The sequence below is a fragment of the Panicum virgatum genome, chromosome 5K (genome assembly GCF_016808335.1).
Source record: "Panicum virgatum strain AP13 chromosome 5K, P.virgatum_v5, whole genome shotgun sequence".
In the NCBI taxonomy this organism is placed as follows: Eukaryota; Viridiplantae; Streptophyta; class Magnoliopsida; order Poales; family Poaceae; genus Panicum; species Panicum virgatum.
In genome coordinates, this window is record NC_053140.1 from 2,612,392 (window position 1) to 2,631,886 (window position 19,495).

The 19,495-nt window shown below is 45.5% G+C and overlaps 3 protein-coding genes and 1 pseudogene across 4 annotated transcripts; 2 read left to right on the plus strand and 2 right to left on the minus strand.

The window, feature by feature from the left end:
* Positions 1-215: 215 nt before the first annotated feature.
* LOC120705638 (glutathione gamma-glutamylcysteinyltransferase 1-like) lies at positions 216-6,065 on the plus strand. Of its 2 annotated transcripts, XM_039990092.1 has the most exons (6): positions 220-844; positions 1,118-1,281; positions 3,477-3,528; positions 3,623-3,850; positions 3,929-4,432; positions 5,688-6,065. In XM_039990092.1, exons 1-6 carry the CDS (start codon positions 371-373, stop codon positions 5,745-5,747), a joined length of 1,482 nt encoding a protein of 493 aa, XP_039846026.1. In that variant the 5' UTR covers positions 220-370; the 3' UTR covers positions 5,748-6,065. The 2 variants fall into 2 exon arrangements, with proteins under 2 accessions (XP_039846025.1, XP_039846026.1); XM_039990091.1 differs by having other exon boundaries at positions 216-844; positions 3,929-6,065.
* Positions 6,066-10,735: 4,670 nt separating this feature from the next.
* LOC120705640 (CBL-interacting protein kinase 5) lies at positions 10,736-12,830 on the plus strand. The gene has a single exon (XM_039990094.1). The coding sequence runs from the start codon at positions 11,239-11,241 to the stop codon at positions 12,592-12,594; it is 1,356 nt and encodes a 451-aa protein (XP_039846028.1). The 5' UTR covers positions 10,736-11,238; the 3' UTR covers positions 12,595-12,830.
* Positions 12,831-14,263: 1,433 nt separating this feature from the next.
* On the minus strand, positions 14,264-14,815 carry LOC120705642 (annotated as a pseudogene).
* A 2,507-nt stretch (positions 14,816-17,322) lies between these two features.
* Positions 17,323-19,312, minus strand: LOC120705639 (putative CBL-interacting protein kinase 13). The gene has a single exon (XM_039990093.1). It carries the CDS (start codon positions 19,205-19,207, stop codon positions 17,642-17,644), a length of 1,566 nt encoding a protein of 521 aa, XP_039846027.1. The 5' UTR covers positions 19,208-19,312; the 3' UTR covers positions 17,323-17,641.
* Positions 19,313-19,495: the final 183 nt, after the last annotated feature.

Consider the following 19,495-nt stretch of genomic DNA (forward strand, 5'->3'; position numbering starts at 1 on the left):
TTTATCTCTTCCCGCGAACGCTTGACGTTTAAAATATTATTATCCATAGATGTTGACATCCACTTACGGTAGACTTCCGTTGATCAAAAGGTGTTTGGCAGGAGCCTCTAGTTTCGGGCCAGTGGCGTTGCCGCCGAGGCGTCACATGTGTTTGCAGTGCGAGAAAAGGAAAAAAAACAATGAGACGAGAGAATATTGAATCTTGCCATCCGAAAACGAGAGAAGAAAAGCGGAGAGGAGAGGAGATGCCTGTGCAATTCGAATTTGAGTTGGCATTTGCATTTGCTGCTGAGTGTCTGCAGGGACGAATCAGAGCAGCATCGACAGCGATATCACGGCGGGCGAGCGAGCGAGCATCCAGGGCAGGAGAATGGCGACGGTGCCGTCCCTGTACAGGCGGGTCCTCCCGTCGCCGCCGGCGGTGGACTTCACCTCGCCGGACGGCAAGCGCCTCTTCGCGGAGGCCCTCGAGGGCGGCACCATGGAGGGCTTCTTCAGCCTCGCCTCCTGCTTCCAGACGCAGTCCGAGCCGGCCTTCTGCGGCCTCGCCTCCCTCGTCGTCGTCCTCAACGCGCTCGCCATCGACCCCGGCCGCCGCTGGAAGGGCCCCTGGCGGTGGTTCGACGAGTCCATGCTCGACTGCTGCGAACCCCTCGACAAGGTCAAGGCCCAAGGCATCACCTTCGGCAAGGTCGCCTGCCTCGCGCACTGCTCCGGCGCCGACGTTCAACCCTTCCGCGCCAACCAGATCACCGTCGATGACCTCCGCCGCCACCTCATCCGCTGCACCTCCTCTCGGGACTGTCATCTCATCGCTTCCTATCACAGGAAGCTTTTAAAACAGGTGAGATCCTATCTGCTCCACTATTCTACCACCCAAATTAGTACTCCTCCACCAGTCATCTTTTTTTTTTTTTGGAAATCAACCAGTCATCTTGTTTCAGACAAGAAGTTCAAGCTAAACTTAATGCCAGAAAATTTGAAATGTCACATAAATATGACCAGAGGGAGTAAAATATGTCGCTTTCTCCCATTATATACTTTGAGTTGCCCCTCGTCCACTGCATAAATATGTCTATCTATATAAACTGAAACATGCCATGTCCAAATGTTGCAGACCGGGGCCGGGCATTTCTCCCCAATCGGTGGCTACCACGCCGGACAGGATATGGCGCTCATCTTGGATGTCGCCTGCTTCAAATACCCTCCTCATTGGGTTCCACTGCCACTTCTTTGGGAAGCCATGAATACGATTGATGAATCAACCGGACTTCTCAGGGGGTCTCTTCTCTTTTCTCTTCTCCATCTTCCTCTTGATCATTTCCATCTTTCCTTAACCGGCACTTATGCAGTTGGGATTGCTGTCTTGTCATCTAGGCTAGCATCTCTTACAACTTGGATTGAGTGCTGCTAGCTAGAACTTTGGGATAGGATTTATTGATTATGAGGATATAGTAGAAGCAAACATCAGAGTTGATAAAAACGAAAAATCAGTAGCTGGTTGCTTGAGGGCTTGTATTTCCTTGGGGCCTGGTGGCACTAAACATCATGTTTTGTTTTGGCCTAGAAACTGTTGTAATTTAGTTCATTTGTTCTTGAGAAACATAATTGCAGGGAAGCACATAGGGCACAATTTTTTTCAATTATAAATTTCAACTGGTTTAATTTATTTTATATTTGTGACGATGCTTTTTAATCTCATTGAGGTAAACATCATGTTTTGTGACGATGCTTTTTTATATTTGAAGGGAGGTAAAGCGATGGGCCCTGATGATATCCCCATTGAGGTGTGGAGATGCCTAGGAGATAGAGCAATAGTATGGTTAACTAAGCTTTTTAATCTCATTTTTCGGTCAAACAAGATGCCGGAAGAATGGAGGAGAAGTATATTAGTACCTATCTTCAAAAACAAGGGCGATGTTCAAAGTTGTACTAACTACCGTGGGATTAAGCTGATGAGCCATACGATGAAGGTTTAGGAGAGGGTTATCGAGCATCGCCTAAGAAGAGTGACAAGTGTGATCCAAAACCAATTTGGGTTCATACCTGGAAGGTCAACCATGGAGGCGATTTTCTTAATACGACAATTGATGAAGAGATATAGGGAGCAGAAGAAGGACTTGCACATGGTCTTCATTGACCTTGAGAAGGCATATGACAAAGTACCGAGAAATGTCATGTGGTGGGCCTTGGAGAAGCACAAAGTCCCAACTAAGTACATTACCCTTATTAAGGATATGTACAAGGATGCGACGACGTTTGTCTGGACATGTGATGGCAACACCACTGACTTTCCTATTAACATAGGCCTACACCAGGGGTCAGCATTGAGCCCTTATTTATTTGCTTTAGTGATGGATGAGGTCACAAGGGATATACAAGGTGAGATCCCTTGGTGTATGCTCTTTGCTGATGATGTGGTGCTAGTTGACGAGAGTAAGGCAGGGGTTAATAGAAAGTTAGAGCTGTGGAGACGCACATTAGAGTCGAAAGGGTTCAGACTTAGTAGGACCAAGACCGAGTACATGATGTGCGATTTCAGCGCGACTAGTCATGAGGGGGCACACGTTAGTCTAGATGGGCAAGTGGTGGTCCAGAAGGATACTTTTCGGTATTTAGGATCGGTGCTACAAAAGGATGGCGACATTGATGAAGATGTTAGACATAGAATTTCAGCTGGCTGGTTGAAATGGCGGCAAGCTTCTGGCATCCTTTGTGACAAGAAGGTGCCACAAAAGCTAAAAGGCAAATTCTATAGGACAGCAATTCGTCCGGCGATATTATACAGTGCTGAATGTTGGCCTACAAAAAGGCGACATGTCCAGCAACTGAGTGTAGCAGAGATGCGGATGTTGCGGTGGTTTTGCGGGCACACAAGGAGGGATAGAGTCCGGAACGAAGTTATTCAGGATAGGGTCGGGGTGGCACCAATTGAGGAGAAACTTACCCAGCATCGGCTGAGATGATTTGGACATGTCCAACGAAGGCCTCCTGAGGCGCCGGTGCGTAATGGGGTTCTTGAGCGGGTCGATAATGTAAAGAGGGGTAGAGGTAGACCTAAACTGACGTGGGATGAGTCGGTTAAGAGATACCTTAAGGATTGGAATATTTCTAAAGAGATAGCTTTGGATAGTAGCGCTTGGAGAGTAGCTATTAATGTGCCTGAACCTTGAAGTTATTTCTTTCGGGTTTCATCTCTAGCCTACCCCAACTTGCTTGGAAAAAAAAGCTATGTTGTTGTTGTTGTTGTTGTTGTTGTTGTTGACGATGCTTATAACCAAAAACTGTGTTAATGTTTTCTCCATGGCTGTGCTAATATTAAGCTAATTGTTCTTCTGTGACTAGTGAGTATAAAAGCCCTGCTTTGCTATGCATTCAGAAAATTTGCAGTGATGCTTAAGTTTTCTTTCATATGATCATACTAGTCACTTGTAGACCTTACATTTTAAAACATCAATATCTTTATTATCTGTTAGGTTCATGCTTATATCAAGGCACAATGCAGCTCCCTCGGCACTTTACACAGTGGTAAAAATGTTGATGTTTGCTCTGACCTCTGAGGAATGTAAATGGACGCATCTGATGTGGTTTTCTTTCGCTCATTACTTTCAATATCCTGCAGTGTTGCAGAGATGAAAGCTGGAAAAGCATGGCAAAATATTGCGTCGAAGATTTACCAGTTCTTTTAAAGGCTGAGGGTCTTGACAATGTTCAAACAATTTTGTCCCGTTTTATTGATTCTCTTCCAGCTAATGCTGGATCTTTGATCAAATGGGTTGCTGAAGTTAGGAGAAAAGAGGAAGAAGGATCATGCTTAAGCAAAGAGGAGAAGGAAAGGCTTTTTGTGAAGGTCATTTTCCCATTTCATTTTTCGCTGCTAGATCAAAGCTTTTGCTTCCTAAGTAACATGCCTTGTGATCACATGCAGGAAAATGTATTACAGCAAGTTCGTGATACCAAGCTATTTATGATAGTCCATGACCTGCAATGTGCTCGCATCCAATGTTGTACTGGTTCGTCATCAAGTGAAGATTCCATTACTAGGATTGCAGCCTCTGTGTGTAGTCAAGGAGCTGCAATGTTATCAGGAAACCTTGCATCAAGTAATGGTTTCTGCTGCTGGGAAACACATTTCAAATGTGTTCAAGCAAATGGTGGTGGAACTAATACTGTTATCTCAGGCTCTGTGGTATCTGAAGGCAATGAACAGGGTGTTGATATGCTTTTACCAATACCCCCTCTCAGCATGAGTCCGTGCAATTCAAACATGGTCAATGAAATCATCAAATATCCATCAAGCACAGATGTTCTAACCGTTCTACTGCTGGCTTTGCATCCCAGCACATGGTTCAGCATCATGGATGAGAAGCTGAAAGACGAATTTCAGACTCTTGTTTCAACAGACAATCTACCAGATATTCTTAAACAGGAAGTGTGTTGTCACAATCCAAGCATGCCTATTTGTCTACTTTTGTTCCCTATAAAATTTTTTCCTGAAAAAATAAGATGCACAAAACATTTTCTCTTGTGGAAATTATGTGAAATTTTAGAGGTCTTAGATGGTGCAGTTCTAGATGGTTTGGGGCTGTTTTTGCTTCATCTATTTCCACTCTAGCCCTGGTTGGAATGGCACGGGGAACTTTGTGGTTAATTAGTCAACTGTCCCCTATGAATCTGGATTTTTGAGTTCAATGTTTCTTTCATGACTAAAAGTAGTTTTATTAACTTTGATAGAATTATTGTCACCGACTGTAATATATGTGTTTACATGTCGTAACTGTTTTTAATAGTTTCCCAATATATTTGATACCGCAATATTATATGCTCAAGCTGGCCTTCAGCCGCAACCTAAATCCACCACTTTGTAGTGACACAAGGAGCGCATGGCTGGATAGGGTGGGGCACAGATCGAGATCTCTATATCAAGCTTTGTGCTAATTGGATCATAGCATATAGCCTTCTTAAGTGAACTTTGAAACTACTATCCCAAATCCATCATTGCCATCACAAACTAAAAGATAGACATAAAAGTAGTTTTTTTTCAAAAGTGGGTTATAGTGGCGCCATAATGGTTCAAGTGAACTGCCGCAGTGACCGCTGCAGCAGAAATAGTAGGCTATAGTGGCGCTATTAGTGGTTCAAGCATGTTGGCATTCATAAACTCATTTTTAGGTATTCATTGCATAGTGTGAGAGAGACTAAGATTTTGATTTTTTTTTTACTTGTTCAAATTGTGGATGCCAGATTTTTTTAGAAAACCAAAATGTTATTTTTTTAAAAAAAATCCAATTCTACACCTAAACCTAATATCTTTCTTCTAAGGTTTCAGTGCTAAGCATTCGCGCACACTATATTTGGGGTACTAGTTTTTCTATTTGTTACACCTTGAAGTTTTTCTATTTGTTACACCTTGACATAGAAAACTTGAAGAAAAATATTTATTTTTCAGATATGTAAAGGCATCTCTCCACAATGAGAATGTTATCGGGATAATCTTTCACATGTCTTCTATTCATTCCATGACTTATTCATACCTCATTGGAAAACAAGTTTATTATGAGTTATTTATTCCATGTCAATATGAATGCTTCCTTATACTAGCAGATTGGCAGGGGAAGTATCCAGTGTACCTCTTTTATCTGCTGGCAGATACCGCAGCTAAGTATAACTTTTTTATGTGCTGACAGATAATTCATCTAAGGCGGCAACTCTATTATCTGAAGGCTTGTAAGGACGAGGAAATATGAGGACCTTGTGCCACCGTCCCCTCAGCAGTGATGCAAGTGCAGCAACCCTATCACTTGATGAGTTTATTTGCTGGAACTTGAGGTCAAGAGAAAAGTTACAAGAGTGGTACTGGGCGAGCAATTACATGAGGATAATTCTTATAGTAGTGATGGCATAATGTTGTTAGGAAAATTGCCTATGTACCACACATCCTGAATGGTGTTGAAAACATATATCATTATTGATAAGTTTTGGCATCATTTTAAGAAGGATTATTATTCCTTTCTTAAATAATGATGTAACTTAGTCTTGTTAATTGATAGACCCTTTCTCTTATAGTCTTATTCTCATCCAAAAATCCAAATAGATTTTGTTTTCACTTTAATTGTACATTCGTACATATGTAACAATCATTCATAAAAAGAAATATCGCGATAAATGTGGTCTAACTAATGGATGTGGAGGGGAGTATTTGTACCTTCTAATTATGTACTAGTTTTCACTAGTATGTAAGCGTTCAAAGATCAAGTTTCTGGATATTCAAAGGTATTCAGACCCAAGTGATTTTAAATACACGGCTCATGATTTATGTTTTGTGAAAGCTTTTTTCATTTTTGTTTTTTGGCGCCCTTCTTTCTGAATGAAATGATGTGATGAATCATGTAACAACAATTATTCAGAGGTACCTCTGTCACAATGTTATTGACTGGCTGTTTGTACCACTATATATCAATGATCCAGGCTCCCCCCCCCCCCCCCCCCCGGCCTTTCGCATGCATTTAATTCCCCTGGTGGCGTTTAAATACAGCAAATGATCGCTGATTTTGTAGGGAAAAAGAAAAGAAAAGATTTTATTTCTAGACAAAAGAGGAACCACATAGTGATACCTTCAGTAACAAACACGCCCTACTTTCAGTACAAGAATTATGCTGAGGTAATTCTTGTGGATGAAAGTCTTCCACAGGATAAAAGGCTTTCTCTGGAATTTGGTTGTAGGTGTGGCTGTGACAAAAGATAACCTGAAAAATGTAATTGGCAAAGTAGTGATAATTGTTGTTGTTTTAATGACATTGAAACTATGCAACTTTTATTTTTTGATGGTTATTATGCAGAATTCATTTGGATGACGGTGCAAATTGTATTTGGTCGTGATCATCTGCTAACATATTAAGTGCAGCTTATTTATTTGAAAATTGGCTTCAGAGAATTGGCTCCGCAACCAATCCCAATTTCTTTTGCTGGGGCTAGTGCTCTATGTTGGGATATGTGGTTGAACCAAAATGATATTAATTTTGAAAAAAATCAAGAATGCACTCTTATGTGCAGATATCTTTAGGGACACGTTGGGCCAGGTTCTGGATGCTTTTGCAAAAGGAGAATTCACAAACACAAATTAAATAGGCATAGACGGCGGTCACGGTGATCTCCGTCATGGGTGTATGTTTACTACTAGTACTTTAACTGTTGCCTTTTGCTTGCTTAGTTCTATGAACCGGCTACTATACTTAATTCTTTTTTCTTAGAAACACATACACATGATCCATAACTGACAAAAAAACTGCACGATCAGCGTGGTGAATTCCAGCAAAAATGATGATGTTGTCCTTTTCTTTTCTTTTCGACGAAACGATGGCAGAAGCTCAACCAAATATAGGTCTCGATGACAAGTTGCATCTGGTTTGGCCAGGTGAAATTAATTGGAGAAGGCACGTTCTTGTGAAAGAGCATCTAGGCCCTAGTGGGTTTTGGAGCATTAATTGACAACACGATTAAAGGATTAACTTGTTTGCATGAGATTATGAATAGGTATTTAATTATGAAATGTGTATTAAAAGAGATGGTTTATGTGTTGCAAGCAAGCGTGTTTATCCCATTGGTATAATGTGTATGTTACAAGCAAAACAAGAAAAGAAAAATAGAGCAAAGTATTCATGTTTGATATAAAGGCTTTAATATTTGCGAAGGCTTGTTTCGATCTATGATGGGATTTAAAGTGACAAGTAAAGATTTTGTGAATGAGATGTGATATGCTTATGCATAGTCTCAAATATAGAAGATCTTGTCACATGTGATAAATGGATGTTAACTTAAGAAGCAAGCAAGCAAGGCAAAAGAGAATGAGACATGAGTTGATACATATATGATGTCTCGAATTGGGAGGCTTGCATATAAGATTGAATTGAGAATTTGAAGATTTCATTCATGACACAAATCAATATAAGTTCAAGATGGACGGCTAGGATAAAGGTAGAGAACCGAGAGGCGTGTTTCAAGAGGCTACACAAGCGATGGCTTGGGGGAGCAAAGAAACCGATACGGGTCAAAGGCCGGAGATCCTAGAGTCATGAAGAGCTCTATGTTGAAGAGTGTCATTATTCAAGAAAAGAAGGTGACTTGTGAATCAAGGTGGATTTCATTCCTATGCAATTCAAAGATTCAAAGTCACTAGCTCAAAGCGGGTATGCTCAAAAGAAAGAAAATGTTGATGCCCTCACAGTATTGATCAAAGAAAAGTCGGCATGATCATATTATGAAGAAACTCAAGTAATCGTGGAAATTGTATATTTCATTTGTGCACTTGAGTATAGGTATGCCGTACTATCAAGAGGGATGCAACATCAGTAGGTTTAGACAATACCAAAAGTGCTCAAACCAGTCCCTAGAGAGTTTAGCCTAAGGAGTGAGAGCTAACTGCAGAAAACAGAGAGGGACCGGTCTGAGCAGAGTGAGCCTCCAACGGCTAGTTTTCAAAACAGACCGATCTGACCGGTCTAGGGGGCCGGTCTGACCGGTCTAACACTGACAAGGCAACGGCTAGTTTTGTGAGAAGGGGTATTTATACCCCATGACTTCACCCATTCGTGGGTGCTGATGCTAGAACATTTCAGAACATCTTGAGAGTCTTGTGAGCACTTGGAGAGTCCTCCACAACCTCTCTTTGCGAGAGTTGCTTGATTCAAGGTGAATCTTTAAGTTGGGTTGAGTGAATCCATTCCTTGAGAGTCATTTGAGCAAGAGAGAAACATCCCGAGCTTTGAGCACTTGAGGTTGCGTCGGCCAACTCAATTGAAGCATTTGTTACTCTTGGAGCATCGGCTCCTAGACGGCTAGGCGTCGCCGGCTAGCTCCCAAGGTTGTGGTGAGCAGTGGCAAGCTTGTTGCGGCTTCGATCGTGTGCCAAGAGGGCGCATGGTCATATAGTGGAGAAGAGGAGATAGCTTGACCTTGAGGTCACTACGAGCTTACTCAACGGAGAGTAGGATTCACACGTGGGTGCACGGGGTGAATCCGAACTTCGGTCAAACAAATCACCATGTCTTCATTGCATCATCTCTATTTCGGTTTGATTTACTTACCTTGCATTTATAGTTTTGAGTTTGAATTGTGCTTCCGCTCGATCTTCTTGGGTGTGCTCTATTTGTATGTAGGGACTTGTTTATATTGTTAGAAATACTCTGCAAGACACATATCCCAAGTTTCTTATAGGTTCAAGCTCGAGAGTGGACTTGTTCCTGCCGACTGTGTTGTCTGCCTGCATAGACCGGTCTGACCGGTCCAGGCAGTTTCAGAAGAGATTAAGCGCCAAATTTTGAAGAAATGTCTATTCAACCCCCCCCCCCCCCCCTCTAGGCTATGACATCGCGTGATCAAGATCCTTTCATCTTGTCTCATCAGTTCGTTTGGGAAAGGAAAATGAGTTGCTCTATCATGTACCAACAACTTTGCCAATAATGCAGATATCTATCTAATTTTCGTGTGTATTCATTTATGCCAAGTCATCATTTTGTGGTTGGAACTTGGAATTGACAGGCTTGGCTCATATTTCTTTTGCATTATTGATCCAGTAGCTGGCGCAGTAATCCTGTGACCGTGACCATAGAACCACGTCTATCAGGCTCTAGCAACAGTGCCCTCGGGCCTCGCTGTGAGAGACTACTCATTCATTTCGTGTCCAATCTCTGTCGAGGGACCAAAAACAATTGATGAATGACGACATACCAAAGCGACCTGTTGTGGTTACCACATGATTTGAATCCTAGTATGCCAGTGTCGTTTATGTTCGGTGCTTTGGTTCATGGTCGCGCCCGGATTCATGAAAAAAAAAAGAGTCAACTAGGCAATTCAGCCACCTCATCACACGTTGCAGTCAGGCTTACACCTGTGGCCAAGGGCACAGCCAGCGAGAGGTAAAAGCTGACATGCACAAGCAAGGACGGAATGGTGCAATTCGTCAAAAACCTGCAAATTTGCGAACCAAATGCTGCAAATATTGACGGAATGTCCAGGGAAGGATATGTAGGAAGTTGGTTAATACATGAATGTGACAAGAAATGCTGCATCTTCGTGCTAAGCTTTAGCCAACCAGGTGTTCCCTTTCGGCCTCACTTTCACGGCACCTGTGGCGTTCATGCATTCTGGCAGATTTCTTTCGTTCTCCATCTGAATGCAACTCGCCACAAAAGGAGGAGAAAATTCAAAGCCAGATCGCAAGCATTTCATAGTCACCTGTTATCTAAATACATGATAGTGTTCAAATTTGGTAAATTGTGTATTTGTTAATGATGCAAAGATAAGACCACGGGGCTAGACTATTGAAACTCCAAGCTATGCTTGACTACAAGAACGTGGATTCAGTCACAGCTCACAGAGACGCGCAACATTCAAATTCAGAAGTTTACAAATACACCAAAAAGATGCAGAGGAGGAAGACAGGTTGGTAGCAGTAGCGTCCAGATGCCACCAGATCTGGATCAACGGCGGCCAAACTGTCCAAGAACGTACACATACACGTGCATGTTATTTGTTATATCTCAACTCGCCAAACCGTCCTTCAAAGAGAACCTAACGTGTTTTACTCTTTTCATTCATAGATGAAGCACCAGACATGGTCAGCTGATGGCCACATGCAGAGTTAGATGTTGCGAGCAGCTGCTACGCACCATGCCATAAGCAGTTCCCCACATGGCTCCTCGTCCAAATTCATTCATATCCTCTAAAGGAAACCAATCATAGATGCAAATGCAATCACATTTCAAATAATTGATCAGCCGTGTCCATCAAGAAAGATGCGTGTACTAACTGAATAGAGGTGCTACAATGCTATGCTTGATCTCACCACTCAGACTCAGCACATACCAAGGGGATCGGGGTCCTACAAATAGCATCCAAAACCACAGCCATCCAACACAAATACCAGTCCTATTCTTAGGCAGCGCGATCCATCTCCAGAGGAAGAACGAGTCCTGGCCTCATGTCGCAGGGAAAACTCTAACTGGCACAGACTGATTCCCCTCTCTTTTTCTCCTCCCCCTTGGAGGATTCTGAGCACATCAGTTGTGTGTCTTGGTGTCCTCCAAACACAAGCACCCGCTCTGTTGCCCTTCACCTCTCCTTCCTCTCCCCCCTGCCAAGGAGAGAGGAAGACAGGGGCACGAAGTGGCACAGAGTAGTCGCTTGTGAACCATTCGACCTGTTGCTGCTGCTGTCGTCATCCCCGGCGAATCAACAAGGATGGAGAGGAAGCCCACCATCCTGATGAACAGGTATGAGCTTGGCCGGATGCTCGGGCAGGGCACCTTCGCCAAGGTGTACCATGCCCGGAACCTTGCGTCCAACCAGAGTGTGGCCATTAAGGTCATTGACAAGGAGAAGGTGCTGCGTGTTGGCATGATCGACCAGATCAAGCGGGAGATCTCCATCATGCGCCTTGTTCGCCACCCCAACATCGTCCAGCTGCACGAGGTCATGGCCAGCAAGAGCAAGATATACTTTGCAATGGAGTATGTCCGGGGTGGTGAGCTCTTCGCCCGGGTTGCCAGGGGCCGGCTGAAGGAGGACGCCGCGAGGAAGTACTTTCATCAGTTGATTGGGGCTGTTGATTTCTGCCACAGCCGAGGCGTCTTCCACCGGGACCTGAAGCCGGAGAACCTCCTCGTGGATGACAACGGTAACCTCAAGGTGTCAGACTTTGGCCTGAGTGCCCTCAAGGAGTGCGAGAAGCAGGATGGGTTGTTGCACACAACATGCGGCACACCTGCATATGTTGCACCTGAGATAATCAACAAGAAGGGCTACGACGGAGCAAAGGCAGACATATGGTCTTGCGGTGTCATACTGTTTGTTCTTCTTGCCGGCTATCTCCCATTCCAGGACACAAATCTAATGGAGATGTACCGCAAGATTAGCAGAGCTGACGTCAAGTACCCTCAGTGGTTCTCTTCTGATCTCCGGAGGTTCATGTCCAGGCTCCTTGATCCAAATCCAAACACCAGGATCACCATCGAGAAGCTGGTTGAGCACCCGTGGTTCAAGAAGGGGTACAAACCAGCAGTGATGCTGGCACAGTCACACGGTTCAAACAGCCTCAAGGATGTTCAAGTTGCTTTCAGCACCGACCACAAGGACAATGAAGCCAACAAGGTGCGACAACAAGACAGCTCTTTGAAGCCAACAAATTTGAATGCATTTGACATCATCTCGCACTCCAAAGGATTTGATCTGTCAGGCCTGTTCGGGAACGACCAAGAGCAGAAGGCAAGTTCACGGTTCATGACCCAAAAGCCAGCATCAGCAATAGTGTCAAAATTAGAGCAGATTGCCGAGACAGAGCGCTTCATGGTGAAGAAACAGGATGGACTGGTGAAACTGCAGGGGTCCAAAGAAGGGAGGAAAGGGCAGCTTGCAATTGACGCAGAGATCTTCGAGGTGACACCAGCCTTTTATGTTGTCGAGGTGAAGAAGTCGGCAGGGGACACATTGGAGTACGAAAAGTTCTGCAACAAGGACCTAAGACCTTCACTCCGAGACATCTGCTGGAGCAGTCAATCAGAGGAAAAGCTTCCTTCACTGGCTGAGTCATCACATTAGAGCCATTCTCTTAGTCAGTCGTAAGATATGTCCTTAGCCCAATCTCTTCAGAGATGCAACTACAATCTGCCTCCCTTTCTCTTTTTTCCCCTTTCTCAAAGGGCTGAGACCTTGCTCCCTTGAGCATCAGGCCGCAGAGCTCTTTGTGATCCTTTTTGCCAGTTTTCTTCTTGTAGTAGCAATTGTTGAACATGGAACTCCTGTTTCTTTCACCAATAGAAGCATGATGAACATAACTGTCATCTTTTTGCCTGCTGCTTGGACAGAACAACCATTGCCTGCAGAAAAAAATATCATTGAGGAAAGTACAAAATTAAAATGATATGAACATAAATATAAATGGATAATACAAATGAAATTTCATAGCTGTCAAAGAAAAGGGTAATTTAAGCAGCTTTGTGAGGTGCAGTATTGTGTGCAAGGCATGTCCTACTCATTGTTATGTTCAAATTAAAATGTAAATAAATGAAGAAGAAGAAGAAAGGAAAATTCCTGCTTGAACAATTGCAATCCCTATGGCAGGATTTTTGGACAAATTTAGTATGCTTGCAATTATCACTTCAGCTATATGCTATATCAGATTCAGTAGACCAAAACCGATTAAGAAGAGTACAATTAGTTTCATATACCTTCACATCAAGCACTGTGGAGAAACTAAACACCCTCTCTCGACCTCACAACTGTACACAGCCGTACCACCGCATATGGATACCTCTTGTCAGACAATTCAGATTAAATTCTGGGAAGTACAATTGATGAAAAGCATATAAGCTACAGGTGCAAGTAAAATATAGAAGGTGCAATCACCAGAGTCAGAAACCATCGGCTTGTTGTCTGTAGATGTAAAAGTGGTACATCTTATTTTTGTAGTAGAAAATGTGGTGCTACTTCTTAGCTACACATGGGCAATGATATTGCATAGATGAAGAGCATTGTGCCTTTATTACACAAACATTTTGCAATTCAATAATTATTAACAGAAGTCTGAATGAAGCTAATAGAACAAGGATCCTCGAAGTATATTCATAATTAAATAAAAACAGACATTCCTTTGTCCGATAAATAAAATGAAAAAGTAAGATCAACTCATCAAATTTATAAATTGAGATTACCTGATTTCCTGACAACTTACTAATGTTTCAAAAATCGCTTCCAACTATCATAGATTTTGTTAAAGATATTCGAAGTATAGATAAAATGACTTTGAGAGTTTATATGCTGCATAAATCTGCATCTACTTGGAAGCACGAAAAGTAAACAGCAGGCAGCAGCTTCTAAGGAAGTATCTAGCTAAATCTAAATGCAGCAAACTTGACTGAAACACCAAATTCAATCAATACTTATCTCACCTCACCTCAATCATTACTTGTAAACTACCTGGGTCTATAATATCTAGCATGTATCATCTGATAGAGATCCTGAACCTTGTGTAAGAGAAACAAGATACCTCAATTATAACCGATATAAACTACCTCCTTACTGATCCTCCCGCATTGGCATGGCAACCCAATAAATAAAATCAAAACCACAATAAACAACTCTATGGTTCTTACCTCACAGAATTAATAACAGGTAAAGCATCATGGCCACGAATACTTGGCTAGCATAAGTGTAATAACATTAAGCATCATAGAAAAAATAAGCAATCAAATTCAAGCCAGTAGCACCATGATCACGACATGGGGAAAAAGGGGCTATTATTGATTCATCATGTCACCACAGTACGATACATATAATAAAAATATCAGAAACAAAAGATAATATATATTCCTCCTCTTGAGCACAACATCCGAAGAACCCTAACCGGCGAAGACAGGCCCCACTCCGCAATCAGGGCTTTCCGGCGGCGGCGGCGACGGTTGCAGGCGCTGGTTCGGGCGCCGATGCAGAAGCCAACGCTGCTTCTGCCGCGGCGACGGCCGCTGAGGCCTCCTTCTTGTGCTCGTAGTCGCGAAAGGTGTTGATGGCCTTGGTGCAGATCACTGGGGAGAAACGAGAGGCGTCACGGGGTCAAGCACACGAGGAGCGCGGGCACGCGTACACGAGTTTGTACGAATGGGATACCTCCGGCGCCGACGAAGTAGAGGAAGCGGAGGAGCTTGCTGGAGGCCTCGCCGGCGGCGGCCATGGTGGTGGGGAGGTCGCCGGAGTCGGTCCGGAGCTTAACTGGGCTGCGGGTCTCGGCTTTTGTCGTGCCTCGGCTGTTTTTCTCGGGCCTAGGGCATATGATCTGCTGGTGTATACGGCCTTTGGGCTACTTTAGGCCCATATGTGTAAAGTTCTATGCAAGTGACCTATATGGGCCCTTTTTTGTGAACGTTGCCTTTATTGCCCACAAAAATTATGTCTTATCACACTAAAAAAAACTATGTCTTATCTTATCCCTCAAAAAAAAATTATGTCTTCACCCATAAATTCTCTTGTTTTATTACAAGCTGGGTAATGTCAGTTGGCAGCAATCTAATTATCTGAAGGCTTCTCTATCATAAGCTGTAGAGGATCTGGCCTCTTTGGCACCGCTTCACCGGAACAGCTTCTGCTTTTTGCTACAGTAGCACGATACTGTGCTGCACTGTGGGCACTATAGCACGAAGTTGAAACGACTCCCAAAGTGCTATAGCTAACTAGGAAACACATGAAAGTGATGAAGCAGAAGCACCATGAAGCAATGCCAAACGAGCCCTACATCACATCCCGATTGCCGATAATGGTCTTTACCATTCAATTTAGTTTACTGTTTCTCTTTAAATGATACTGTTGGACTGTTGGCTTCTCAGTTCTCACTAACGAGCCTGCAACAGCTTACACCAACAGAGCACAGCGTACTGACTGGCTCATGCTAATCCTTAGGGCCTGTACAACCCTATGTTTGAGAAATCTACAATCCTGTGTTCCAAACGTAGTGATACAGTTCCTTACCAAAGGAATGGAAACCTTCAAAATTCCTATGAAAAACCTTTGACCCAAACAAAGCCGTAGTATCTAGCACGACTGCATGACACCACTCCTTCCAGAAGTAGCTAGTACCACCTAGCTACCCACAGGGTTCATCTAACCCACCGGTCGCGGGTAACCGCCGGGCTCCGGTTCCGGTTTACCGGACCGGTTGCACCGGTTACCAGTAGAAACAGGTCAAATTCAAATTTAAATTCAAAAAACTCAGTTCAACCGGTTCGTACCGGTATACCAACCGGTTAGACCGGTTTACCGGTCGATTTGACCTGTTTACCGGCCGGTTTGATCGGTTTGAATTCAAATCCAAATTTAAAATCACATGTGTAACCGGTACACCGGCCGGTTAGACCGGTTTACCGGCCGGTTTGACCGGTTTACTAAGTGGGCCCTAATGGGCCGTCTCATTTTTTTCCTTTTCTTTTTTGTTTTAACTTTAAATGCCCGAAAAGTATGTTAAACGAACGAATTTTTGAGAAAATTTGACACCATTAGATTCGTCGCACCTTGAAGTATTTTTAGGAATTTTTTTAGAATTTTTTCATTTTTTTTGAATTCAAATTTAAATTTTGAATTTGGACCGGTTTCATACCGGACCAAACCGGTACCGGGCCGGACCGATTTGACCGGTAACCGGTCAAACCGGACCGGTTACCGACGGTTCGGTTAACCCTGGCTACCCAAGGGATTACAGTACACAGGCCCCAAGCACACCTACTTTTGGCTGATCACCATTATTCTACTTGCGAGTATTCAGCAGATAAAACTCTGACCTCTAGTTTCGGAGACTAAGGACACGCATCCGCCATATAAACAAAAGCAATTAGCTACACTGAACATGCACAGCTGTTCAGTTTCAGATCTCGTCCACGGCCATTTCCGTGGCCGAGTTCTCCTCCCGCGGCTACGTGGGCGAATTAACGCAATCGAGTTCTTCGGCGTCAAATAAAGCAGGTGAAAGATGCAAATCCTCAAGGACTCTTTTTTTAAATGATGATTTCCGGTAGGCGGTAGCTTGCTGGCCTCAGACTCTTTGATGTGTCATGCAGTAATTGCAGGACAGGGCAGCAAGGTCACGGTTGGGTTTCCAGAATTTTTTAATCAGGTGTTTCCGCTGATGAAAAATTCTTCACAGTTTGATGTTTTAGTTGGCATTGACGCAAACATGAAGTTTTCCTGTTTGAAATTTTCTTTTGTTTCTTGAGGCTTTTAATCGTGAAGTACTTTGCTAACTTGTAGTTGTTGCGGATGCCATTCTGTTAAACTTGTGCAATTGGCACATTTGTAATAGCCCCTCTCTGTTTCAAGAAACAGCTGGTTCTGACTGAAGAATGCAGATACTTTCTGGAGTTGCTATGAACAACCTAGGCTCTGAGGCTCATACTGTCATACACAGCCTCATCCGCACCTCATGGCTACTAATCTTCAGGCTTTGCGTCAAATCATTTTGCACAATCGTTTTCTTGGGCATTGCATAGGCCTGTAGAAATTGGTATCAGCAAATGAATCAGCACGCGTGTCTGCATGCAAGGCTGCAAAGTCCTCTTATCCATGATCGTCAAAGATTGTGATGATATTCAACCATTCAGGACCAAGTTAGTGCCTTGTTGGCGCCCAGAGCACTGGCAAAACAGAATGCTACGTGGATTGGTAGTTTTCTAGAAAAGTTATAATCAAATAAATAAATAAATTTGGTGGCACTTTCTTCTGCGAATACAATTTAAATTGTTTGGTACCTCATCAAACTCCAATCCTCACAAACACAAGCCCTATTCATAGAAAGCACACAAAATTTACATTTCTTTCTCTTGACCTTTCCCCCCTTTAAATACGTACAACAGTGCTGTCATGTATGGATGCTCCCAAATACCATCCACAAGACCACAACACTGCAAAAATGTGTTCTGGCGTTTCACCGTACTATACGTGTACGTACAATTCTGCATGTAGTTGCATTGTATACTTGTATGTATGGCAAGTATTTATCAAGTACTGTAGGCATAGTACGCGGCAAAGCCATGGTCGACGACGAACGTGCGCGCATGGGCGGCATGCGTTGATGCGTGCCGGCGTGGGCGGCGGCCACGACCACATCTCAGAGGCTCCGAGACCGCTCGTCGGATTGGAGCAGCGTCGTCGGCTCGTCGCAGACAAGGTCGCGCAGGCCGGGCTTGAGCTGCGCCCGGAAGAACTCCTCGTACTCGGCGGCGCCGCCGGACTTGCGCCGCACCTCCACGACCAGCAGCTCCGGCGTGAGCTCGTAGATCTCCGCGGCCACCACCAGCGCGCCGTGCTCGCCCTCCCGCGTCCCTTCCATGCTGACCGACCCGTCGTCCAGCTCGCGCACCACCAGGCCGGCCGCCGACGCGGCCCCCTCCAGCGCCGCCAGGATCTGCTCCGCCGGAGCCGCCGACACGAACCGCGCCGTAGCGGGGTGGTGCCGCTGCTCCGGGCCGCCGCCGCTGCCGCTACCTGCGGCCTCGCCGTCCTCGAACAGGCCCGACAGGTCGAACCCCCTCGAGAACGAGATGATGTCGAACGCGTTCAGGCTCGACCGCCGCCGGCTGCTCCCGCCGAGCCCGCTGCGCGCTTCCAGCTGGATCAGCGACGGCGCCGACCCGCACGACGTCAGCCCGCCCGCCTTTCTTATCGATCGCTTGGCGGCGTCGCTCCCCACGTCTGCCCGTGGCGTCCCGGGCTCGGGCGGCGAGGTGGACGCGTCGACGCTGTCGGCGTCGTCGTCCAGCTCGAAGCAGGTGAAGGAGCGGTCGTCCTCGATGCGGAAGGAGAAGCGGCGGAAGCCGACCTTGAACCACTTGTTCTCCATGATCTCGTCGGCGGTGGCGCGGCGCTGCGGGTTGGTGTCGAGGACGCGGCGGAGGAGGTGCTTGAGCTCGGGCGAGAACCACTTGGGGCAGCGGAACTCGCCCCTGTGGATCTTGCGGTACATGCCGACGAGGTTGCGGTCCTGGAACGGGAGGTATCCGGCCATGAGGACGAAGAGCACGACGCCGCAGGACCAGAGGTCGGCCTTGGCGGCGTCGTACCCGCGGCGGGAGAGCACCTCCGGCGCGACGTACGCCGGCGTGCCGCAGAAGGTGTGGAACAGCCCGTCGTGGCGCATCTGGTCGGCGACGGCGGAGAGCCCGAAGTCGGAGACCTTGAGGTCGCCGGCGTCGTCGACGAGGAGGTTTTCGGGCTTGATGTCCCGGTGGAACACCCCGCGCGCGTGGCAGAAGGCGACGGAGGACACCAGCTGCTGGAAGTAGCGCCGCGCGTCGTCCTCCCGGAGGCGGCCCTTCGCGACGCGCGCGAACAGCTCGCCGCCGCGCACGTACTCCATGACGAAGTAGATGCGGAGCTTGGTGGCCATGACCTCGTAGAGCTGCACGATGTGCGGGTGGCGCACCCGCCGGAGCACGGCGATCTCGCGCTTGATGTGCGCCGTCAGCCCAGACTTGAAGATCTTCTCCTTCTCCATCACCTTGATCGCCACCTCCTCGCCCGTGCGCACGTTGCGCGCGTGGTACACCTTGGCGAAGTTGCCCTGCCCCAGCAGCTTCCCCACCTCGTACCGCCCCAGGAGGAGCGCCGGCTTCTTGCCGGACTCACGGCCGCCGCTGCCATTGCTTCCTACCTTGCCTGCCATCAACCGCGCCATTGACCAGCGGCAAGAACGTCACTAGCTAGGCTAAGCTGCCGCGGCAAGGATCGCCGAGAGAATTGGAGAAGGAAGAAGAGAGAATGGGATCCAAGAACGCGAGGTGGCATATATAGAGAGGTGGTAGAGAGTGTACTCTTAATAAAAGTTTGACTTTTGGTGATCTTTTTTGTACTTATTTTTCACGATTTGAATTTTGTTGATAATATTTGTGCATTTTTTGGTACAGTTGTAATGTGATGGGGGAGCACTAATTCAGTCATCGATGACTCGGATTTCTCCATCGCC